General features: G+C 35.8%; 1 protein-coding gene and 1 non-coding gene across 3 annotated transcripts; one reads left to right on the top strand and one right to left on the bottom strand.

Moving 5' to 3' along the window:
- The first annotated feature begins 2,590 nt into the window (after positions 1-2,590).
- LOC127809002 (small nucleolar RNA Z279/snoR105/snoR108) lies at positions 2,591-2,700 on the top strand. Its single transcript, XR_008025014.1, has one exon. It is a non-coding gene; the product is annotated as a small nucleolar RNA Z279/snoR105/snoR108 (small nucleolar RNA).
- A 543-nt stretch (positions 2,701-3,243) lies between these two features.
- On the bottom strand, positions 3,244-25,454 carry LOC127807905 (protein PSK SIMULATOR 2). Of its 2 annotated transcripts, XM_052346124.1 has the most exons (13): positions 25,313-25,454; positions 24,867-25,175; positions 23,157-23,470; positions 22,895-22,987; positions 22,722-22,812; positions 10,121-10,214; positions 8,449-8,546; positions 8,109-8,178; positions 7,566-7,669; positions 4,417-4,533; positions 4,135-4,211; positions 3,936-3,980; positions 3,244-3,841 (listed from the first exon to the last, which is right to left on the bottom strand). In XM_052346124.1, the coding sequence occupies exons 2-13, from the start codon at positions 25,113-25,115 to the stop codon at positions 3,373-3,375; spliced, it is 1,821 nt and encodes a 606-aa protein (XP_052202084.1). In that variant the 5' UTR covers positions 25,116-25,175; positions 25,313-25,454; the 3' UTR covers positions 3,244-3,372. The 2 variants fall into 2 exon arrangements, with proteins under 2 accessions (XP_052202084.1, XP_052202083.1); XM_052346123.1 differs by lacking the exon at positions 25,313-25,454 and having other exon boundaries at positions 24,867-25,302.
- Positions 25,455-26,744: the final 1,290 nt, after the last annotated feature.

The following is a 26,744-nucleotide window of genomic DNA, read 5'->3' as shown; positions in this document are numbered from 1 at the left end:
TTATATTTATAAATATATTTATTTCTCCCTCTTTGCACCCCAAATCAATTATAAGAAAAACAAACTGTCTTCTATTACAAAATCTCTTTCCCTTTCTCTCCCCTCCCTATCTAAATATGGACCAGTCACCAATGTACATTTAATGGGCCAAAGTTAAATCCAACTAAATCGTTGTTCAATTCATTTTATAAATAGATGATTCAAATAAACAAGTTCAAATCAATAAAATCCTCCCCATTTGAACATCCAGTGATTTGGATAAAAAAAAATAAAAAATTGTCTTAGAAAGATAAACAATTTCAAATCAGTAGCATTTTCTGTCTTTTTTAAATTTTTTTAAGTTTTCTTTCTTCATGGAGCCTTTTTAATTTTTTATATGTGGAGGCTATTTGTATTTTTTTGATAAACTTAAAAATATTATTTTATGAAAAAAAAAATTTAAAGGTGTATAATATTATTTATCCATAGTTAGAATAGATGTAATAACAACAAATAAATGTTGTTTTAAGTTTGAGGAACACGTACACATTGTGCTTCAATGTTTTATTTTTAGTATATAATTATTAGGGTAAATTACTTAAAAGATATTGAACTTTTGACTTTTTTTAGTTTTATAATATTTTTTTTTAGTTTTTTTCAATAATATAACAATTTTTATGTTTAGCTTTAATTTTATAATAATTTTTTATTTTTTCAATTATATAGCAAATTTTGTGTTTAGTTTTAATTTTATAATATGATTATTACCTTCAAAACCTTATAGTCAATATCATTTGCACCAATACTTTATAATTTAACAATATCGTCAAAGTCCATGTAATTTAGTTTTTTTGGTCTTTAACATTTCGTCAATTAGTTGTTGGCGCCCCTAGTGTTAATTAATATTAAATTAAAATATAAATAAAATTATTCTTAATATTCTTCTAATTATATAAATTAATAAATAATAAAATAACAAAATCAAAGAATATGGCACTATTATATTATTTAAAAAAGTGACAAATGACAATCTCTCACAATAAGAAAAAGAGCCACTATAGATAGAGAAAAATATAAAAGATCGTCGTTATTGTATTATGTTATTACTATAGTTATTTCTTATCATTATCATTAATATATCGTGTCGTTACAGTCGTTGGTGAAAAAAAATACCACCACAACTTTTTTTTCTAACATTGTTATAATCTTTTTTACTCAACACTAGTTTTCTCCAACCAATCACGTGCTCTCTCTCTTTCTCTCTTGTAAGTATGGTTGTCAATAGCCACTTAAAGTTGTCATTAACACCTTCCCCAAAGAACAAAGCCTATGTTTTGCTAGATTATGTTCTTTAAATATTTTTTTATTACTTTTATTTTATATAATTCAAAAATTTAAGAATAAATTTATCTTAATTTAATGTTAATTAACACACTTATTACCAAAAACTGATGAAAGGGGATATAAAAGCAAAAAAAAAAAAAAAAAAACTATTGGGATTGTTGAAAATATTTTTAAATAATAAGAGGGTTTTGTACAAATAACATAAACTAAAGAGGGGTTGGGAGTAATTTACTGGAAACAAAACACAAAGGTCTATATATATAGTATTCAAAAACTAAAAAAATATTATAAATTTAAATTAAATATAAAGTTTAATATATTATTGAAAAATTAAAAAATAATATATCAAGGACAGTGTCAATCCAAAGCAAGTTAACCTACAAAAAGTAATCAATTGAGACACTAGACCAAAAAATAACAAAGGTTACGAAACTGTTCTTTAATTTATACCAGGAAAGAAGGAATTTCTATAATTTATACATACACCCAACGTGACCGTATTGTACATTTCTTACTATAAATATATGTATAGTCTTGATTCAATAAATAAATAATACATTAAAATTAAGTGCATAAAAAAATACAAATCTAAATAGCATTATATTTTTAAGAGATGTTTGTTGAGCGTTCATAATTTAGATTGCTTAGAAATGAAAATAAAAAACGAATATGGCATGAAATAAAAATGAGAAAAATTGCATTTTTTTAATAAAGTAGAAAAGGAAACTGAGAGAAAATGCGTAAAAAAAAACTATAAAGGCCTTTTTATAAATATAATTTTAATATAAAAAATTATTAAAAATAGTTATTCAATATAAAAAATATATAAATTCTATAATATATTCAAATAAATTTTGAAAAAAAATTATGTCTAGCCTTTTCGTAAACGGAAATACGTTTTCAAATAAAAAAATTGAAAATGTGTTTTCAATATTTTTTTAATGTTACAAAATCATCTTAAAATATTTTTAAAATTATAAAAATGACACAAAAATAATTTTTTATGATATTTTTTGACATTTTAAAACATCAAACGTTTCAAAAATAGTAAAATAACATATTCGACGCGTTATATAATTACTAATTGTAATACATAAGCTGAGGAATGGCAGCTGCTGAAAGGTAGGCATCGAAGATGTTATATGTCAACTGGCCAAGTATATCCTAATCCCACATCGGATGCGGAGGAAAGAAGCAACAAGGGAAGCGGTGGAATAAGTAAGCAAAGCTAGTGCTTGGGATGGCATGATCCTTCAGGCAGTAAAAGGGGATAGGATGAGTGGTTGGACCTCGCGATCTTAAAGATGCGAGATGGGTGTCCGCCCCAAAGCCTGGTTACGACAACCTGGGCACCCTCCTTATAGCCAATCTGATCCTTTTGCTTGAAGGGACCACACAGCCGGCCAGTTTGCCTGGCCTTGGTTGGTGAAAAAGATAAAAAGGGTTTTAAATATTTAGAATATTTTTTACTTTCGAATAAATTATATTTATAATAATAATAATATTTAAATGATATTATTAGTCAATGATATATAGTAATTAGTATTATTTAATTAATTAGTATTAACATGTAATAAATAGTATCATTCCAGAATTTTTATATTTTAGCTTAATTCGGATGTATTTTATTATTTTTATGTTATTTTATTTTTATTTGATTAAAATAGTTAAAGACATTTTTATAGATGAGCAATTTGGACTTTAATATAAAAATATTTAAGGTAGAACACAGCAATCAAACTAATTATGCTTCATTCACCGAAGGTGTCCCTAATGGAGAGGCTGAGATAGAATAACGCCAAGAAGGGGTAACTTTTCCCTCTTAAGAAACATATGCAATAGTAGAAGGAAATGGCACAACTTTTCTTTTCTTTTTTTTTTTTTTTGGGCAGAGTTCTTTGGGACGAAATAAGAGAAAAATAGTAGTAAAATTATGATCTATCTTATACGGTAAAGATAGGTAGGTATATATACAACAAAGAGAGGGGCCGCCAAATTAATTAAATAAATGGAGCAAAAAATGCTCGAATGAAATTTAAATGAAGATCCTCAAAATGTTGTATCTAATCCATCCATTAAATCCAAGAAACTGGATTTCGGATGCTCAAAGTGCCGCCTGGGAGAGTTGCCAGTGCTCCTGCTCAGGGCCCAAACTCTGCTGCCTCCCTTCTTGGCCGAAACGAATTCCTGGCTTTTGCTTATTCCAGGAGCCAACCTTCTCCTGCTCATCACTTCCTCCAGCAAATGTCTATCTTCAACAGACAGTTGGACGTTGTAGGACTTCCGGGAAGACGGGAGTCGCTGCATTGCAGGCCGCAGATCCATACCTTTGCAAGTTGGAGATCGAACGGGGAAAGTTCTAACACCATTATCTCTGTTTCTTACGACACTGATTAGGCGGTTGAGCCACGTTGCCAACTCGAGAATGCATTGGTCTGTCTTCCGTTTATCTGCATGATAAAGGGTCTGGAGGCGAATCACGTTATTATTGGTGGCTCCCTTCTTGCCAAACTCTAATCTGCAAGAAAAGACCGCAAAGAGCTTTAACTGCCAAAGCGTGGGTGAAAATGAAAGGTTAAACAGAGAGCATGAAGAAAGAGCTAATGACTAACCCAGTATTTGCCCACTCTCCAACCCACCCGAAACCTTGATGAGCCCTGTTTTCAAGTTGTGCCAAAAAGAGGTAAATTCATGGTAAATGTTAAAACAGAATTTCATCAGCTAAAGGCTCAATCTGGAAAAGTTAACAAATTTAAGAATAGAGGCAGAAAGTTGAGAGAAATATCTAGTAAACTCTCCAACTCAACGTACTTGGTAGTATTTGTAGCCACGGCAACTAGCCATTGGAGTGTCTTCTCCATTTCAGCTTTAATTTGAGGAATTGTGAGCTGCGCAAAGGTCCAGACAGATGTGAACTTATGGATTACGTGTATACTTATAATAGGAGAACAAGAAAATGTCAGTTACCCCTCGGCCTGGAGCTATATGACGTAGAACAATGAAGATTAGATGAGTAAAATTTGAATAATTTAAGAAGCTCATTCAAATAAGCATGCAAAACCATTAGATATTGCATCCCACATAAAGGCGTACCTCCTCTCTGGCATTCAATGTTTGACACCGGGAACGTAGAGCAATCTTGACACTGTTTGGCAATGCTTGATATAATTGGTCTCTCATAGTAGGCGGAAGCGACGTAGGCCGAGATGCCTAATATCATGTGAAATTTCATATAAAAATCAGTTAGCAGTTGGATACACTATACTAACCATATGAAAAAGGACAAATTATGGTAAGATGCTTTGAAATTTGTCAATAATACACCTCATATTTGGAAATTGCACCGACTTGCCTCATTTAATTTATAGTTAGTGACAGGAACAGAAAATGGTTATCTCATGCTATATAAAATTTACTTCTATGCTTGATATACTTATTCCAATTAATTTGGTATTTACATGAGGTTAAGAAGTACTTGGTCCCATCAGTTAGTGCAAAAATGTGAGGGAAAGGGATTGAATCTTGGAGATAAGAGTTGTTGGATCCCTTACACAGTGAGAGTGGAGGGGCACCAACAATCTTCAAGAAGTGTCATCGCACCTCTTAGCAAGAGATTTGGCACTAGATTCAATTTTGATTTCCTCTAGCACTAGTTACTATGCTGGTTTTCTAACAATTCTTTCATACGCATAGGTGCTATATTGAATTTATAGGGATTTTGAATCCATCTATATTGATTAATTGCCTTTGTTGCATTGTCACTAGCAAGCACTGCTATCAGGAGATCAGGACTCCTTCTTCCATGTCTATCTTTCTTTTCTTGCCCCCACCAACTACAACATATATGCCAATTTCAAAGCAATATCTACAGATTTTTCTGTGTATTAGCTCAAAATCTTAACCTCTTGTCACTTCCTTGCTAGAACATCAAACTCACTTGAACCACCACAAGACTCACCATCAACATTTCATCGCACCAACCAGCACTTACCCATTAACATACAAGAGACTCGCGTCGCCAATTAATAAAATCTCATTCAACACAACCATCTCAATTTCTGGTGCAAGAATTGCAGAATTTAAGCCAGTAACCACCCACACTAACATAAACAAATGAATCCACCACAATTAGATTTGTCAAGAAATCCTCACAATGAACCAAACCACCAATGGATTTGTTATTCCAAATACTTTTGACACACACTAAAACTAAATATTGAGAGAGACAATTGATGAAACCATGTGCATAAATAATTAGAGAGAACTGCAGCTTTGAGTGACAGGTTCTAAAAGCCGCCCATATTCATATGTTTTTTTGGAGATATGGAGATTGTTATTGAGTGGTGATGGGTAAGGGCTATCAAGTGGAGAGGGACAAGTCTGATGGTGAAGGATTGTGGTGGTTTTTGCCAAGGGAGGCAGTGGTGATGTAATTTTTATATTGTAAATTCCAAGGAGAGCCTAGATGAATATACAAGATCTGGACAGCCTTTTTGTGGAATTTGAGAACCAACCCTAGGCAAAGCATGGCATATGCATGCCGACGATGTGCCTTGCAATGCAAAGCTGAAGATTAAACAATTCTAATATCCACCAGACCTTTACCATGATCACAGTGAGCAAAATGATGTAGATGTTCAAGCCCAGTAGTCAACACACCTTTACCGGACAGTTAGATAGAGACTAGACAAAAAAGTAAGCAGATCAGTGTGAAGATTTTTGCCAAATTAAAGTTAATAGAGCATAATTCCTTGAGGGTGAGTCTTGATAGTAGCAGTAAGTTACTCCCTTGTAACTAAAGGTCACAGATTCGAGTTGTGGAAACAACCTTTTTGCAAAATAAGAGTACTAGGGATGCCCTTTAGAATAGCATCACTCCTGGGCAATGCTATCCAAATATGGAAAAAAAGCAACTAATCAAGGAATAGCTGCTCAGGATTGAATATCCTTTATAATTGGTATGTATATTTTGAACATCCAGTGCTCCCATTATATGAGCTTGATTCTTGTTCTCAGCATTCCCCATCATTGTTGATTGATCTTTCTTGTATCAAGGAGTGAAGACTCTTGGCTTTTAGTTCCTTGAACCATAAGAGACTATTGGGAACAAGTCTTTCAAGGTTCTTAAGCAGTTACTAGGTTGATTGATTGAGTGTATTAATACATTAAGTCTAGACGGGGTTTGAATCTTACTAAGAACTAAGGAAAAGAATTCCTTTGAATCCAATGAGACAGGCATAGGACATAAGTCTTGTAAATATATTGTTCACACAGTGAATATTTCAATTAGAATAGGTCTAGTGATTTTTCCATTTGGAGTTTTCCATGTAAAAATTACCAGTCTTGAGTTCTTTATATTTCAGCAACTTTTATTTGTGGATGCTTATTTCTCTAGATTGAGATTTGTGAATTAAGGAAAACTAACTAATGTAATGGTAAAAGTTTCCACTTTGCAACTCTGACCCCCCGCAAACTTTCATAATCCCGAAAGAGGAAAATGTGAGTGCCATGTAGGGTGGGGTGGTGGCGAATGGAGGTTGGAAGCTATATGAGGTTTGGAGATGGAAGACAATAGTGGTTGTGATGAAATGAGAAGGTGGTGAATTCATCAACAACAATGGTTAAGAGAGAAAGCAAAAATTGGAGCCATCTGTGGACTTTTTCTGTGGCCGGCCCCCCGCTGCAGGCGCGGGGGGGGGGGGGGGGGGGGGGGGGAATCAGCAGTTTAATTTATACACTGAAGTACATTGTAATTAATTCTATATCTATGTTGGTTGGTTTCACAATATCAACTATATGGCGGAATACAACCATATCAATTATCTTTATTTACCATTATTTGACGAAACTTTTTCAAATGGAGATGGTGTTGGAACTTTATCTCATTCCCTCACTAGACGGTTGCATAGAAAGGGCATCCATTGTAAAATTTTACCATATTATTCTTTTCCATGCATTTGTATCGTTAATCTAACTTTTAGAAATCAATTGATATTATGAATGTTGTGCTTCTGACCCTAACTTAGTTAGGATAAGGTGCAGTTAGTGATGATGAGAGTTTGAATTAAAGATATGATTTTTATGCCTAATTATGCTGCAGAATACTAAGAACTATAGCATAATTGAACAATTTAAATTAACACCACCACCTAACAAATTTTGGCTGGAGAGGCTAATGTAATTTCCAACACAAGACATCGTATATGTAAATTCATGAAACCTTGGTAATAGATTAAACTTACAATGTTGTCGATCTGATTGATCATGTTTGCATAGTGCAGTGCAAGACCAGCTACACCTAATCTTTCAGGTTTGCTAATAGGATTTTTCCCTACTTGTACCAGACCTGCCATCAAATGACACAGCAGAAAATGGAAGAAAAGACATTAAACACATTTTAGTCACCAAATGGAACCCCAAATCAATATCTGAAAGCTTGGGGGCTCAATGATATAAGTAATTCTCTTGAGCTAATGAACAATCAGCACTGGAGAGAGAGAGAGAGAGAGAGCAGATTGCTTGCACATTGCATTTGCTTAATCAATGTTATGGTTAATGCATCATTTAGTTTCTTATAGTGTGCATGTCATCAGTTATCCATAGTATTGTTTAGGTGTGTGAACAGTGAACATATATCATCATTTATTTGGCCAAGGGAAGCTACAGGATGGTGAATAGGGAAGAACATTTCTTCAGAGGAAAACCATGGCAACGATTATAATGATTTTAAAAGTGGTCAAAGTACTGCAACAATTAATAGTTAACTTGGTATACATTGTTCATACCATTATCACCAAAAGCCTCCAAGATCTCTTGATGTATGAAGGTAACAACATCAACAAGCTTCTCCACAATCTACAACAGAACATATGGGTTAAAAGAAGTTTTGGTCTCAAGCAACCACACACCAGACCTGGTGGAACAACTATCGAATATAATCAAACATATTCAAAGTCACCCATCTACATGGAGAAAGGCAATTGAATACCAGTTCCATAAATTGAAAAAATAGTAAATCAGCTAGACCCTTGGATATATGTTGCAAAAAGCAGTCCTTCCAGAAGGTCATCAATAACATGGCATTTTCCAGGAATTTAAAAATAAAAGTGATGCAAAATCATGTACCTCCTCTAAACTCTTAGCCCAAAGAGACTTCTTTTGCAAGCTCCTCACAAGTTTTCTTTGCTGTTTTAGCTCACTATGGAGTATCATGATACTTTCTCCTACAATTACAAGGAAATGCAATATAATTGCAAGAGTTACCTCACTGCACGAGATATCAGGAAAGTAATGCCAACAATAAACAGCAAAGATCTGAAAACATCCACAGAAGATAGCCATACATGAATTGCAGCTCATTCAATTAATGGCAGAAGAAAATGGACAAAACGTAAATGAATATGGTGTTATTGGGAATGTTAAACAAAAACTTCTGTGAAGAAGCACAACAGAAAGATGTTCGTGAATGATAAAACCCTATATTCCAGTATTATCTAAAATAAAATAAAGCTATTCATCTCCTAAAAAGAAATCTAGATTTTTAGTAAATCATATTTGTTAAGCATCATATACATATAATCATTGATACCTAAAACCATTCACAAGATATCTGAAAGTTATGTCCAACATCACAATTTGAACAGAGGTTTGACTTGTTCACAAATATATTGTAATGATGACAGTATGCATTGTTAATTAGAGCCCACCAAATAGAATACACATATTTCTTGTTTTTTTTTTTTTTCTGCTAAACAAATACACATATTTCATCATATGCTAACTTCAGAGTTCTAAAAAAACATGTTTCATCATATGCTAACTTCAGTGTTTTAGAAAAAGAGGAAAGCTAAGTGTTCATGGGAAAAACAGACAGGAAACTAATAGCATGCATCCTGAATATATCCCCAAAACTTAACACAAGCCACTCTATAATATAGTAGTAGATTTATGGAGCATAATGTGATAGCTAATATAAGATATTGATCAATATTTTTAATTCTAGCATGAGGGAATTGTTCAAGACTCCATTAACGGTCTTTACTTTTCTCACTTTACTAACAGTAAGGATAGCCCAATATCTTGAAGAGATGATAAAATTTTGCTATGAAATCTAAACAGCAGCAACACTCAACCATATCCAATTCCCATTCCATAACAAGTATATATCTCCATGTAAATACCAAACTACTAGTAATCAAGGGCATGCCACATAAGGGATAAGGCCACATACATTCCAAACGTTATGAAACAGGATAGTAAAAGCATCATGCATTGGGCTGTTTAACAGTAAGCTGACACCATGGGAGTTAGGAGAAATTATTATAGTAAAGACCAACCATATACCTTCCACACACAAAATACAAGATCTGGATATTAAACAAACAGGATAAGAGATAACTATTTCTTGTAAACCACTCCAAGGGGTCACAGAAAAACCACCAGCCTTTCATAACATTGAAAAGCATAGAAACAATAGGGGGAGTGTATGAAAAATTAAAAGAAAACAATAAGAGAAAGTAAAAGAAAATTCTATCATATTATCCACTCAAAGCCAGTTAGAAACATGAATCAAATTAAAACTTTCAAGAAAGCAGAAAAAGATAGAATATATATATATATATATATGCACATAAATATATCTGTATGTATCAATGTCTTCCTGTCTTTGATTCATTAGGCAACCATATATCCGATGAATGAAAAGAGGATAACATGGCAAAATTTCATATCCAAAATTGCTAGTCAGTAATGTACAAACATTAGGAAGAAACAGATTAATGATTTTGACATTTCTAACCTTTACGAGGAAGATGTGAAGACTCCACTTCTTCATGCTTCTGCCTATAATCTTGCTCAAATCTGTCTAAAGCATTCAACTCATGATACAATTCCTACACATTGAGAAGAAGTTAGCATCCTAATGCAGATCAAACTAACAGAAAAACTTAAGGCTTTTGATAACGATTATATTTCTATTTTTTTTTTCTGGCATGCGGAAGTATATCTTTACTTTTAGTTGCACAGAAAAGTCAAAGCTTTTCAGTTTTAATCTTTATTACAGTACAGAAAAATGCATCTTTGACTTTAGTTATTAATAAAAAGGTGAAGCTTTAAAGAATACAAATTGGATTTTGGTCTTCAAAATGAATCCTCTATGTTTACTTACTCTCAACAAACTCAAGATGATAACTGCATGACGCATATATCAGTAAGATTTTTAAGTACCATTAAATTCAAAAGCAGGTTAAAAGATTTCCATCAGTACTTTGAAACAAAAAAAAAATCGTGCACGGTAACATTCTGCCCATAATCTTCCAGAAATTCTGGAAAAGGTACTGCATAACATTACAAAATAAGAAAATGTACCAGAAATGCTGTTACCTACTTTAAATCTCACCAGGATTGGATTAATTACACTGATAATCACTCAACTTTGCATTCTGTTATTATTTAGTCGCTGAACTTTAAAATATTATCTATTAATCAATGATATTTCAAATCTGTTATTATTTGGTTACTGAACTTTAAAATATTACCTGCTAATCACTAATATTTCAAAACTGTTTTTCATCCGTCACTCATGAACTTAAAGTTCAGTGACTAACGAGTGACGAGTGAGAAACGATTTTGAAATATTAATGACTAGTAGGTAACATTTTAAAGTTCAGTGACTAAGCAGTAACAGTTTTAAAATATTAGTGACTAACAGATAACATTTCAAAGTTCAGTGACCAAACAATAACATAATGCAAAATAGAGTGATTATTGGTGTAATTAACCCCACCGGGATTTATTTTAGAACCATAATTTTAAGCCCAAATGCAGTACAGAAACATAGCTATTTTGTTCCAGTCGATACCGAACAGTACCGACTAGTAAGGAGGGGTACTAGCATTCCCCCGATACCATACTTTGCCTCCCTTTCAATTTTTCTGCATTTCCAATACACTAGGTGCTGGGGGCGACTATTCTCTCTGTTGTGTCACGTCACAAAGAGCAAGACTGCTCTGTATTACATATACATAAAAGTTATATTATATATTATAATATACTAATATATATTTATGCATCACATCATATAAATATATATTACTACATTGTAATATATAATATAATTTAAATATATTATAATATACAGTATATTATACATATGTTATATCATTTAATTATTTTGTTAAATTTTTAAATACTAGTATAAAGAATGATAAATTATTTTATCCAATATTACTTTTATATGATTTGACATTTTTAGATTATTTAATCCGTTACTTATTTTCTGTATATTTTTGCTTAATTAAAATTTTTAATATTGTGAATGATGTTTACTTATCATTCACTTACTGATTATACTAACAGAATATATTATACTGATAGATATATATTAATTTATTATAATAGCATATCCAAAATGGTATCCAGTACAGTCCCGCACTGATACTGCACGATACCAATTACAATTCCAGTACGTTGTTCAATACAGTATTGACAACAATACTGTATGCACTACTTTTGGAACTGCCAATAATCTAAGTAAGCACTTTTGTACAGGCCCGCAAATATGGTCTTAAATAAGCAAATGGGATGTTATTTTATTAAAATATCATTTTCTATGTGTTGGAAATCCAAGATGATAAGATAACAAGCTATCTTATGATAAAGATAGCTTATGGAAGAGACACGGCCACATGGAGCTAGCTGAAGATAAGGATACCGAAGATTGAAGTCCCAAGAGATTAAGGAAGAGCTCCTAGCTAATAGGAGAAATTATAAGAGCTGATATTATAAGATATAATATGTGTCATGGACCGCCTATATTGTAACAGAATAATTGTAATAGAATAACTAACTTTCATGCCACACATGCTAGCAAGTGGCGTGGAGGAGGCAAGTGGCGCTAGGTGGGAGACTTCAACTTGTCGTGGGAATCAGTACAAATAGAAACTGATCCCACCAAAGATTTTATGAATGAATTGAATATTGATTTCCCCTCTCAATTTTCCCTCTCTTTCTCTCGTTCTATACTTCTCTCTCACCTACGGTCGAACTTCTATCTTAACTCCAGAATTCCTTGTAGAATTCTTGGGAAAACTCTTGCCAGATCAGTTAGATCTGACAATTTGGTATCAGAGCCCATCCGGGCCAGTTCCGATTAAGGTGAATTTGGAAAGATGGCAGAGGGTACTAGGATGAAGAACATGGAGATGTAGCAGTTTGGCCAACAGCTATGATGCAGACGACCACATCAAAAGGATCCTCGAGCAATTGATCTTGGATCCTAACAACAGAACAGGATACAAGCTACAAAATGGAGTGCTCCGATATAAGGGGAGGATAGTAGTGGGAGACTGTCACCAAGTGAAAGACAAGATCCTTCAGGCCTTACATGGGTCTCCTTTGGGAGGACATTCAGGAATTCAAAATACTTACCACAAGGTAAAACAACTATTCTTTTGGCCTAAATTGAAAGACACAATAACTCAGTTTGTAATGACTTGTGACACTTGCAAACGGTGCAAGTATGAAACCGTGGCCACACCAGGGTTACTACAACCTTTAAGCATTCCGGAGCAAGCTTGGGTGAGTGTTTCTATGGATTTTATTGAAGGTCTTCCCAGATCAGAGGGTAAGGATTGTATATTGGTGGTGGTTGATCGACTTACAAAATTCGCACACTTTATCAGTATATCGCATCCTTACACCACTCAGGAAGGTTGCACGAGTGTTCCTTGAACAGGTCATCAAGTTACATGGGGTTCCTCGCACCATAATATCTGATCGGGACAAAGTTTTTACCAGCCTCTTTTGGCAAACGATGATGAAATCAATGGGAATCCAGTTGAACATGTCATCCGCAAACGAATGGGCAGACCGAGAGGGTCAATTAGTGCCTGGAAAATTACCTACGATGTTTGTGTTTTCAACAACCTAAGCGGTAGTATAAATGGTTAGCTCTAGCCCAGTGGTGGTACAACTCAAGTCACCACAGTTCCATCAAGATGTCACCATTTGAAGCCCTCTTTGGGTACAAACCTCCCCTACTTCTGACCCCACCTGAGCTAACTAATGTTGCAGCAGTGGATGACCACCTTTAGCAGAGACAAGAATTACTGCAACAACTAAGACGCGACCTGGCTATGGCACAAAATAGAATGAAGCAGCAAGCAGACAAAGGCAAAAGCAAAAGGGAATTTTCAATGAATGACAAGGTGTATTTGAAGCTCAGAAGCCCTCAGATAAAGGCCATCACCGACGAGCCCATAACCAAGTTCAGCCCAAGGTACTACGACCCTTTTCCCATTTTAGCAAAGGTGGGCAAAGTAGCCTATAAACTGCAACTCCTAGACAGTTCCCATATCCACACAGTCTTTCACGTATCCTTACTCAAGAAATACATGGGGGGCCAACCAGTGAGCCTTGAGCTACCAACGGGAACCAAGAACCTAGAGCTGAGCCAGAAGCTATCCTCGACAGGTGGGTCATCTACCGACAAGGGGCGCCATTAATTCAAGTACTAGTCAAGTGGCACCACCTACCCATGGCTGACAACACGTGGAAGTACCTTCCGGACTTACTCCAGCAATTTCCTAGGGTAGCAAGTTTACTTTGTATTTCTTAAGGACAAGAAATTCCTCAAGGGGCGGGTATTGTCATGGACCGCCTATATTGTAACAAAATAACTAACTTTCATGCCACACATGCTGGCAAGTGGCGCGGAGGAGGCAAGTTGCGCTGGGCGAGAGACTTCAACTTGTCGTGGGAATCAGTACAAATAGAAACTGATCCCACCAAAGATTTTATGAATGAATTGAATATTGATTTCCCCTCTCAATTTTCCCTCTCTTTCTCTCGTTCTATACTTCTCTCTCTCCCTACGGTCAAACTTCTATCCTAACTCCAGAATTCCTTGCAGAATTCCTGGGAAAACTCTTGCCAGATCAGTTAGATCTGACAATATGCAACAAATAATAAAGATAATGTACTATAGTTAGCCTATCTTTAAGTAGTTCTATATCTGTAACATATTTAAGTTTAGTTAAGATTCTATCTCTTGTACAATAGGGTTTGCAACATAGAGTAAATATGTATAAATAGGCAGTCTCGCATGAATACAATTTAACGAGTTTGGCTATTTCTCCCAACTCGGTTCTCCTAGAAACTACAATCTAGGGTTGCTTAGGGTTTGTTTATGGTATCAGAGAGCTTGATTGATCCAAGCCTGAAACTTCCGAAATCATGAATGACTCAAGCAAGGAACGTGCAGTCCACACAACTGCCGAGTCTTCCAACCCACGAACAGCAATTCTTCCAGGCGTTTCCTTATCCACCGAGAGCCACACCTCGCAAATTACACAACACCGACTAAATGGCAGGAACTTCCAGGAGTGGTTCCAATCGGTTGCTTTGGTAATCAAAGGCAAAGGTAAGTATGGATATCTGTCAGGGAAAGTTATTGCACCATCCAAAGAATGTTGTCGATTATCAAAGATGGGAGGCTGAGGACTCCATCATCATGGTGTGGCTAATCAATTCAATGGAGCAAAAGATCAGCCGAACTTACCTCTTCTACAAGACTGCTAAGGAAGTGTGGGATGTAATCCAAGAAATATATTCGAATCTTGAAAATACAACTCAGTGTTTTGAGATTAGATCGGCTATTCGAAACACTAAACAAGGTAATTCTAGTGTGACCGAATACTATAATACATTGCTTGAACTATGGCAGGAGATGGATCTATTTTATGATCCAAACTGGGAGTGCAAAGCAGACAGCTTGAAATACAACAAAATGTTGGAAAAAGAAAAGGTTTTCGACTTTCTTCAAGGCTTCAATTTAGACCTTGATGAAGTTCGTGGTTGGCTTCTTGGCACCAAACCCCTTCCTTCACTCCAAGAGGTCTTTGCGGAAGTAAGAAGAGAAGAAAGCAGAAAAAGGGTAATGCTCACAGCCACCGATTCTCATACAAGCTCAGCCCTCGCAGCAACAAAAAGGGAAGAATTTTCAAGGGATAAACCATGGTGTGAGCATTGCAACAAGCCCTTTCACACCAAAGATACCTACTGAAAGCTACATGGGAAACCAACAAATTGGAAGCCAAGGAGTAAGAGAGAAAAAGAGAGGCTAGCCTACACAACTTCAGTTGCAGCAACACCTCCACTAGAGAAAGGTATGCAGTTGAACCTATCTACTGAACAGGTGTTGTTCCTACAAAGATTGTTACAAAATACTCACATTGGGAAAGAAACTGACAACACAGCTACTACTGCTACAACATCCACGGTCCAAAGAGGTAATCTAATATACTCCCTAACCTCTGGACTATAGATACGGGTGCCTCTAACCATATGACAGGATCAACCGAAAATCCATATGACAGGATCAACTGAAAATTTTCAGCAATTTCAATCTCATTGGCAGCCAAGGGACAAGGAGTTAACAATGTTGTTGGCTGATGGTAACACCTCTGTTGTTATAGGGGAAGGAAATATAAGTATTGGTGGTTTAAAACTAAATATAGTTTTATATGTTCCAAATTTAAAGTGCAACCTATTGTCTGTTAGCAAGCTTACTCAAGATATGGATTGCATTGTAACTTGTCTACCCTCTCATTGTATTTTTTAGGACCAGTTCTCATGGAAGATGATTGGCAGTGCTGACGAAAAGGATGGGCTCTATTGGCTTTCAGAAAATAAGACTTCCCTTGATCAGTTCACTCATAGTCTCTCTCTTTCGGTTACTTCTAATTTTGATATCTTGTTGTGGCATAGAAGGCGTTGCCACCCCAATTTTTCATATCTGAAACGTTTGTACCCAGATTTACTTTTCAATAAAGAGAGTTTAGTTCTTCAATGTGATAAATGCATCCTTGCCAAGCAAACACACAACATTTATCAATCTCATCCATATACTCCTTTTAAACCAGTTTACCTAATTCATAGTAATATTTGGGACCTAACAAGAATTTCAAACTTGACTAGTGCTCGATGGTTTGTCACTTTCATCGACGACCATACAAGGGTGTGTTGGGTGTATCTTATGAAAGAAAAATCTGAAGTCAAAACCATTTTTCAAAGTTTCCATAAATTGATTCAAAACATGTTTCAATCTTCCATTTGTATTCTTATGATTGATAATGGCTGGGAATATTTTTCTCACCCCTTAACCCATTACCTTACCACTTATGGGATTTTTCATCAAAGCACTTGCTCCTATACTCCTCAACAAAATGGGATAGTTGAGAGGAAAAATCGACATCTACTTGAAGTGGCTAGATCTCTAATGCTTACTAGTTCTACTCCAAATGGGTATTGGGGAGAGGCGGTCCTCACAACCTCTTATTTAATCAATAGGCTGCCATCCAAGGTCCTAAACTACCAAACCCCCTTGAATCATCTAGTATCCTTCTACCCTCATGTTTGCATCATAAACTTTCTTCCATCCAAAATCTTTGGTTGCACTATATGTGTCTATCAAAACACCTCTCACCATCACAAACTTGACCCAAAAGCCCTTAAATACATATTCGTTGGCTATTCCCCTACCCAAAAAGGCTACAAATGTTATTGTCCCCTATCACAAAAATTCTTTGTTTCTTGTGATATGACATTTGTTGAGAATGAGTTCTACTATTCTAGTGACTTGGTACAAAGAGAGGAAACTCATTGGGATCCCACAATCTCACATCTCTTCCCTCCTTTGTGTCAAAATCCTAACTTTGATGCTGCTCATCACCCACAAACTCTTCCAGTCTGCCTACCCATCAACAAGCTGAGCCAATGGTGACTAATTCAGGAGGGGAAGTCTGCCTCGAAAAAGCCATAGAAGCAAAAGGCATAAAAGTTTATTCAAGAAGACCCAAAAATCCTGATCCTTAACTCGGCCAATCGTTAGAACTAGAGGAAGGTCCAACAATTGAGGGGAATACCACAAGTCACAGTGATCTAGACATTCCCATTGCTATCCAAAGGGGTAAGGTCATGCGTAAAGTACCCCATCTCAAATTACATGTCATACTCCAAATTATCCTCACCAATTAAGGCATTCACCACGACTGTTGATGAGGTGGCGGTACCTCGAAATATTTACGAGGCCCTGAAAGACCCAAAGTGGAAGAAAGTTGTTAAAGAAGAAATGATTTTGAAGAATCCCAAAGATAAGAAAATTGTAGGCTGCAAATGTGTATTCACTATCAAATACAGATCAGATGGAAGCATAGACAGATATAACGCAAGGTTAGTGGCCTAAGGATACTCTCAAGCCTATGGGAAAGACTTTGAAGAAACATTTGCCCTAGACCTAAATTAAATTCCATAAGAGTATTACTATCTATTGCTGTAAATCTTGATTGGGAATTGTTTCAGCTTGATATAAAAAATACTTTTCTCAATGGGGAATTAGAAGAAGAGGTATACATGAGGGTTCCACCTAGGTTTGAAGAAGGGAAAGTTGGCAAGGTATGTAAGTTATAGAAATCTTTCTATGGGCTAAAGCAATCTCTATGGGCATGGTTCAAGAAATTTAGCACTACACTCACTAAGTTTGGGTATACACAGGGAGAAGCAGATCATACTATCTTTACTAAGTGTTCAAATGGAAAGAGGTGCATTCTCATTGTGTATGTAGATGATATATTATCATGACGCAGTGTGTAGCGCGTGTGTAAAAAAAACACACCCAAATAAACCCTTGAAATAACAAACTTTAATGGCCGAAGCTTGACTTTCAAGAAGAGGCAAAAACAAGACTGTTTTGCTAAGAAAACCCAAATAGATTGCTGAAATTTGTATTGAAAAAACTTAATTACAAACTCTAGATTCTAGGCATATTTATAGTGTTTGTCTAATCTAAATCCATCTAATATTTGTAACTAAAATCCAACTAGAATAAAATCATCTAACTAAAATTCTAATAAAAATAAAACCTAAGTAAAAATCAACTAGAATCTTAATAGAAATAAATCATAAGTAAAATTCAACTAAAATCCTAATAAAAATAAAACCCTAATCAAACATGAAGTAGAATCCTAAATCAAATAGAATTCTAAAACTTAAGAAGTATTAAAATATTGTTCCGGCGTTGTTGGGTCGGCCTTGGGCCGGGTCTTGATCGGTGACCATATCATTCACCTCCACTTGAGAAGAATTTGTCCTCGAATTATGATCCGGGTATGACAACTCAACATCTGGCGAATATAAAGAAAGATTAGGAACATTGAATGTTTTGGAAATACCCATATGATTAGGCAAATCCACAACATAAGCATTATCATTGATCTTCTTTGTAATCTTGTAAGGACCATACTTCTTTGGCTTGAGCTTGTTCTGTTGTCCTGCTGGAATTCGTTCCTTCTTCAATAATATCATGACTTCATCTCCAACCTCAAATATCTTGTGTTTCCTATGATTGTCAGTTGTCGCCTTGTACTTCTTATTTGTGCAACTTTTGCTTGACATCTTCCTGAACCGCTTGAACTTTTCTGCTAAGGGAAGATGAGCAAAAGCATTCCTCCCCCTTTTAGCCCTATTTTCATTGGCATGGGTCCAACCACCATGTTTGTTGCCTTCTACCTCCACTGTATTATTAGTATTAGATTGAGAACGTTGAACATTCCATCTTGAGCGCTTCTCTAATCTAATAGATTTTATCACATGTCCTCCTCCTCTCATTAGCTTTTTTTATTTTGGCTCTTCAACAGCTTCCAAATTCATCTGTAGATTTTTCTTGCCTGGATAAGCATTCTTTTGCAATTGTTTCGAATAGAGGCTTATTCCATGACTTCCAGTAGTCTCCCTATCACTTAAAATATTGATGCTTGAATCCTCATTTGGTCTAAGTACTTGATCAATTATAGCAGCAGCTACTACAACAATCTTAGTTTCGGAATCTAATTTCAGATTAATACCAAAAGCAGTTGCACTACCCGAGTTAACTAGCCTAGGAGATTCAACACCCCTATCCACAAAGAGACCCTTGTGACCATTTTGCTTTTGCAATCGCAAAGGTGAATATGTTCCTATTGCCTTTGATTCAACCATGCTAGAGCCTGAATAAACTGTAGAAAGATCTGTTATCATGGCCTCCATCTCCTTTACAGTTGCAAGCTGATAAGAAAAAACACCACCATCCTTGGATTGCAAAGCAATGTTTGAGCCCTCGGGACTGAAAATACCCCAGTATGAGTCAATAACCTTGGAGTTTCTATCATGTTAGCAGTATAAACCAGACTTGAGTTTGCAAACGTTGAGATTGTTGAGAGAACATAATGTTCGAGATCAAGCTCCAAACTCACCGAAAAGCCATTTTTTAGTTTATACTCATCGTTTCTCTAGTGGTTGTGTTGCTGCGCATTCCTCCTAACCCCTTTACCACTAGGGTTGGCTATCATACGACTAAGATCATCCTCATCGTCGCTATCATCCATAATTGGTCTTCTAGGATTAACGAGGACAAGATTAATGGCTGGTCTTCCTGGTTTAACGTAGCCGGCTTGATTCACGCCATTAGTCCGATTCTGATTATCCTTAACTCGTTGTAAAACGCCCAATTGGTTGTGAATTCGCTCCAATTGCTACTGCATTGTACAAGTTATTTCCCGTTATTCTTCGATTGCTCTCCAAACCGTGGGCAACCCCTGATCACCGTCACGAGGCTGGTTGCTACCATTACCTTCAAGATTAACCATCTGATTGGTTGATGAATTGCTCTAATACCACCTGACGCAACATGTAGCGCGTGCATGAAAAAAATACACCAAAATAAACCCTTGAAATAACAAACTTCAATGGCCAAAATTTGGCTTTCAAAAAGACGCAAAAACAAGACTGTTTTGCTAAGAAAACCCAAATAGGTTGTTGAAATTTGTATTGAGAAAACTTGATTACAAACTCTAAATTTTAGGCATATTTATAGTGTTTGCCTAATCCAAATCTATCTAATATTTGTAACTAAAATCCAACTAGAATAAAATTATCTAACTAAAATTCTAATAAAAATAAAACCTAAGTAAAAGTCAACTAGAATCCTAATAGAAATAAATCATAAGTAAAATTCAACTAAAATCATAATAAAAATAAAATTCTAATCAAACATGAAGTAGAATCCTAAATCAAGTAAAATTCTAAAACTTAAGAAGTATTAAAATATTGTTTCGGCGTGGTCGGGTCGGCCTTAGGCTGGGTCTTGATTGGTGACTGCATCACATCATCACATGTGACAACACTCAATTGCAGCACTCAAACAGAGGCTAAAGGAGGAATTTGAAGTTAAAGATCTTGGAACTATAAAGTATTTCTTGAGAAAGGAAGTGGCCAGAAGCAAGGAAGGTATCTTGATTTCACAAAGAAGGTACACCTTGGATCTCCTTAAGGATACAGGTATGCTAGGTTGCAAACCAAGGTACACACCTCTAGAAAGAAATTGAAAATATCTTGTAAAAGATGATGATCCTACAGTTGACAAAAAAAGGTATCAAAAGCTAGTTAGAAGATTGATTTATCTCTCTCTCACTCGTCCTGATATTGCCTATGCAGTGAGCATCGTGAGCCAATTTATGCACTCACCAACTCAAAAAACATTTAGAGGCAACATATCATATTTTGAGATACCAATGAGACACCAGGAAAAGAGTTATTGTTCAAGAAAAGAGTTATTGTTCAAGAAGGGTAATGAACGAGGGGTTGAATGCTTTGTTGATGCAGATTGGGCAAGGCTTGTGATTGATAGTTGATCAACCTCAGGTTTTTGCACCAAACTATGGAAAAACCTGGTAACATGGAGGAGTAAGAAATAGACAATGGTGGCACGAAGTAGTATAGAGGCAGAGTCTAGGGTATTTGTGAGCTTATTTGGCTAGTGAGACTGATGGAAGACATGAGAATGCCCCTAAAATTGCCAACATACCTTTAAAGTGATAGCAAATCAACCATAAGTATCATTAATAATCCTATACAACATGACATGATGAAACATGTTTGGATCGATAGGAGCTTCATATAGAGGGAAATTGAAGAGAGAGGAATTAAATTAACCTACATTTCTTCAGAAACTCAAGAAGCAGATATCCTTACAAAAGCAATATCAAAACTAGGATTTGAGATACTAATTAGCAAGCTGGGAATGAGAGATATCTATTCACCAGCTTGAGAAGCTATCTTTACAATCTTATGATAAAGATAGCTTATGGAAGAGACACAGCCACATGGAGCTAGTTGAAGATAAGGATAAGGAAGATTGAAGTCCCAAGAGATTAATGAAGAGCTCCTAGATAATAGGAGAAATTATAGGAGCTGATATTACAAGAGATAATATGCAACAAATAATAAAGATAATGTACTCTAGTTAGCCTATCTTTTAAGTAGTTGTATATCTGTAACATATTTAAGTTTAGTTAGGATTCTATCTCTTGTACAATAGGGTTAGCAACATAGAGTAAATCTGTATAAATAAGCAGTCTCACATGAATACAATTTAATGAGTTTGCCTATTTCTTCCAACTCGGTTCTCCTAGAAGCTGCAGTCCAGGGTTGCTTAGGGTTTGTCCACTATGATTTGGCATGTTTGGTCATTTAATCTGCAACTTACTTGCTGTATATAGTTTTGCTTAATTAAAATTCTCAATTTTGTAAATTGGAGAGTCCTAGCTGCTAAGGAGTTATCAGAAAAGAAGAAATCGTAGCTGATATGCAGCAAGAGAAGGATAATCTAGTGAAGATAAGGATCAAGTGCAGTGAAGATAAACTCCTAAAAATCAGGATAAATAATAGGAGTAGAGGAGTAAAAATAGCAATTATCTTGATTAATTTATTCTCAAAAATCTGTTGTACATTATCTCCTAAATAGTAGGATTAGATAGCATAGAAACTTGTATAAGTAGAGTTCCTATCAATGAATGAAAGTATCGAGAATTTTCATCTCATTGCTCGATCCAAATCCTAGGTTCCTAGTTTAGGAACCGATTGTGTTCAAATGATTACCTTGTCCGGTATGGTATTGACAACTATTTTTGGAACCACCAATAATCTAAGTATGCACTTCTATACAGGCCCACAAACCTGGTCTTAGATAAGCCAAAGGGATAAGGTGAGAACCCTGGCATGAAAAAGAGCACTAGTTCCAAAATTAATTCTTTGACAAGTCTAGTTCCAAAATTAATTGACCAGTAAACTAAGTAACAAATTATAAAAGCAATATAGGCAAATGAACTACTACACACTAAAAATAAAATGGAAACATGTCTAAATCATCAAGGAAGAAGGTCAGATTAATGGTGGAATAACCATCCTCAAATACCATGCACTGTATCAACCCAATTGAACATGATACTTTGCAGAATCCCTCTAATCAAAGAATCAAAGCACATCTGTAAATGCATGAGATCCCATGTAAATACAATTGAACTTACAGAAGTATGCTGAGCCAAGTTAGTCAGCTCTTGCATTGTCATTTCTGCTTCTACTCTTTCTTGGTTATGGATTGAATGGTCCGTGTCCAATCTGGTAAGTACAAAATTTAAAGAAATGGCTACCAGCACTAGAAAACAACAGTTCAATTGTATAGATTGAAGATCTAGCTTACTTTGAAAAAAATCTGCCCAAATTGTGCCATTGTGGATCTTTACATAGATCTCCAAACCTAATTACTTCACGGGAGAAAACATCAAACTCTTCCCTACAAAATTCAGTAAACTTATCAATACAGAACAATGAGAAATGGTCTAGCCAACCCAAATCGGTGAGACAGACAGGACAGCAAAGGCAATGCATTAAAAAAAACAGAAAAAAGGAATAGTACAAGAAAAAGGAAGAACAAGCTCATTCATTCGTAATAAGTAGGAAACCTTTTGTCAGCAGCGGCAATACTTAGTAACTCTTTCATGTCTGTAGAAACTAACTGCTGCACTCCCTCAGAATGTAAAATATCCTTTTTTAGGAATTGAATATTTTCTTGAGAAAGAGACTGCATCAAATTTGCACCTTTGGCAATTGTATTAGCAATTTCAAATGCCAATATGGATACTTTATTCCCTCTTGAAGCCATGCCAGATATAAACCCACTATTGGAATTCAAGTTTGACATGCTGCTTCCAAGTGTGTCCAGAACTTCTCGACCAACATTTCCAGCTTTTCCTAAAAGTGAGCTCATCTGGGGCACCTATAAAAGAAGATTACACAACATAAACTGCAGTGCAACACAGCAATAAACTCCACTTTGTTATAAAAATGGAAATATTTTCAAAGGTTACGTCAGTCTGAGTAACAGATATGGGAAACTAGTGAAGTTGAATATCAGGTGCTACAAGGAAATGGTTCCTGTAATGTGTACTATTCCATTGAAATAGAAAGGAGGAATAGGATCAAACAAAATAGTTCAGATAAAATTTACTCCTTCAAAGACTATTAAAGCACGTCCATGCCCATTGTTAAGGCCCAAGGAGCATGATAACTGTCCAAAGTATAGATATATTTTAGCTAAAAAACAACAGGAGGAAAATCTGCCTTTGAGGTGCTGGTAACTTGATTAACTGTGGATGAAGCATTGGAACACATATTATTCTTAATCATTTTCTTACGATATTCAAAGATCCTATCATACTGCTCAATCATCACATCTGGCTTGCCTTATATCCACAAGTTAAGTCTGGGTAAATTTTGTATCAAACAGTAGTCAATGCAGATTCTTGTACTACTAACAGTAAAGCCACAGAATCAAAAGTAATGGTAACAGTGTCAAACAACTTCATACTATCCCCATTGACATGGAAGGAGTCCTCATCTCATCCAAATTATTCGTCAAGGAGGAAGAGTCATGCATCAGTTCTCCAAAAATTTCATCCAAGCCTCAAATACTTATGATTAAGATAGTAACAGCTTTTAGCACCAATAGCTAGTCACAAAGCTCACTTGGGCTGAATTGAATGAGGCAGGAAAATTGCAGTAAGACGGTATTATCAGGTAAGAACCATCTTGAAGACATAAGGCAGCCTTGTGAAGGATATAAGTCCACTACATTACATCCAAACAGGGTGGAAGGAGGAGGACATCAGTGATGTTCATTTCAGTCATCCTCAAAACCTCCATCCTATTCAGTATATTCATGATCTAGAAATCAGATATATTTGCATTCCCGTGAGATTGAATCCACCACAGTAAAAAGTCCAAAAACAATTAGACAGCCTTCTGCCGCTTCTTTTAACATTCTCACATATTAATCGCCATTTTCCCTCCTTGTCATTTTGCTATCGGAAATATCTTGATCGATTAACTTCCAGAATTAGAGAAAATTTCACCTCCTCATGTTGTTAACTGGCTAATCGAGTAATTATCTTAAAACTTTAGGCGGCAGCTACAGAAGCCACCGTTCATCTCTAGTGATCTGAAAGGGCAGCAGCGGAAAAGAAACAGGAAAGCTCATTTCGAACTAAATATAGGCAGATTATATACGCATTTTTTTCCCGTCAATCCAATTCTGAATTGCCTACGCACGGTGCGTTTCCAAGTCAAAAATTTTAAGTTAGAACTCTTGACCGACACAGTAAAGCGAAAGATACCTTGTTTTGGCCAGTCCTCGCAGGAGTAGAAGGCTTCAGTTCACAGGAAATGGACAACCGAAGGTCGCCGGAATCGTACCTCTGCGGAGTCTTCTCGAAAACCTCCACATCGGGAAAGGAATAACGATTCTCGTCCTCGTTCCCCTTCCCGAAGCTCCGCTTCGACTTGAGCTTTCCAGAATACTCTGTAATTTGCTCCCGCGAATCCGCCTTTGGCTTGACCGTCCCGCCGGAACACGCCCCTCCCATTCTTCTCCGAGCAACAATTCCACTTCAAACAATTTCCTCTCCCTCCAAACCAAACCCTCACTGATCACGAAAACAAAAAGACTTCAGAAGATCAGAAGCAGCGAACGAAACGATTTCACAGAAATTCGGAGCGATTGAAGCGAAAACAGAGGTATAGATTTGGCCTCCGTTCATTGCATAGTGGTAAATAATAATACCGCGTTACCCGAGCCAGCAAATCTCGGACCGGATTGGATTGACCGGGAACTGGATTTTAATCCTGTTCAGGATTGTTCTGCCCTGTTGCCAAACAGGTGGCCCATTGACTGTTAAGCCTCCCTCGTGCACCAAAGTCTTGGGTCTGAACGTGAGAACGGCGAGCCATGAAGTCCGCCCGCAGCTGCCTTATCGGCGCCTGACGTCACTGTCGGTTTCCGCATTTTACCAGACTACCCCGGATCTTGGATCACAATTACTGATTGCGCCCTCACTTAAAAAAATATCTAAACCGGATTTGGATCTGGAAATGACCCGTTTGTTGCAGTTTAATTAAAGAAATTATAGTTTCTAACTTCTTAGATTATAGTTTCTAAAATTTAGAATAAGTTGTAAACTTGTTTGTTTAAATTTCTCAGAAGTTGTAGTGTTTGATACCATAAGTTGCAGAATAACTTATTTTTGTATAATTGTCCATAATACTTTTAATAATTATAGAATGATAATTTAAAAATTAATTAGTGTACATGTATAAGTTTCAAGTATTATAAAAAAATTAATTAATGTATAGAGATAAAGGGAGATGGCGAGAGAGAAGAAGAGATCTAAAAATAAAGATGGCGGTGGAAAAGAAAGATCCTTGATTGCGTGAACAGAAGAATAATTCTTTGTTAAAAACAGGGGTAAAATTATTACAAAAATGTAACTGTTTAATCAGAAATTGTAGAAACTGGGATACCCAACTTTGAAAAAGTCAAGTTCTATCCCTTCTAAAAACTAGTAAAAATTATAACTTAGAATTCTAAAAGTTAAAGCAAATATTATATATCCATTTTTTTGAAACTAGAAGTTAAAAGTTACAACTTTTAAGTTACAATAAACAGACCTAATATCTTTTATTTTTTATTGCCTACTTGTTTCGTATCCTTTTTGACTTTGTTAATTACCCATGAAGCTCCCATTTTCTCATCATTTTAGTAATTTCTAATCTCTAATAATATTTTATATTAAATAAAACTATCATTTTCCACACCTTCTTAGCTTCGACATCTTTTAACCACCCAACATGCTGCTTGTGAAAGGAAAGTACAATTTTGACTTTTCAATAGGGATCAATTCATGAGCGGGAGGGGTACAGTGGTCATTTCAATTAACCGGGGGGCATTAAAATGGGTCAGAAATTGTCACGGTCGTAGACGAAAGCCGCCCCCACCAGGAAGGATCTGTTTGGTTGTTTCAACTGCGAATGGTCGCTGGGAATTATTAAACAGTGGAGGTGAAATCTACGGTCGTGCCATGAGGTCGTTGTATTCTCCACGTGGTGGCCTTGCATTTGTTAGAAGGGTCAACCACGTTACATGTCAGACTGTGATGCGGGGCCCGCCGCAGAAGAAACAAGCATCAAGTGACATTCACACTTTGGGGGATATGGGA

This window comes from Diospyros lotus, chromosome 8 (genome assembly GCF_014633365.1).
Source record: "Diospyros lotus cultivar Yz01 chromosome 8, ASM1463336v1, whole genome shotgun sequence".
Classification (NCBI taxonomy): Eukaryota; Viridiplantae; Streptophyta; class Magnoliopsida; order Ericales; family Ebenaceae; genus Diospyros; species Diospyros lotus.
The sequence above is the reverse complement of the archived record's forward strand: the minus strand, read 5'-3'. Positions and strand labels throughout refer to the sequence as shown.

Coding starts and splice junctions, on each gene's coding strand:
- LOC127807905 (XM_052346124.1), bottom strand. CDS start 25,115: ATGGGAGGGGCGTGTTCCGGCGGGACGGTCAAGCCAAAGGCGGATTCG. Junction 4,212..4,416: donor CATTGAATGCCAGAGAGGAG/GTACGCCTTTAT, acceptor ACCTTTGCGCAG/CTCACAATTCCTCAAATTAA. Junction 3,842..3,935: donor GGAGAGTGGGCAAATACTGG/GTTAGTCATTAG, acceptor CTTTTCTTGCAG/ATTAGAGTTTGGCAAGAAGG.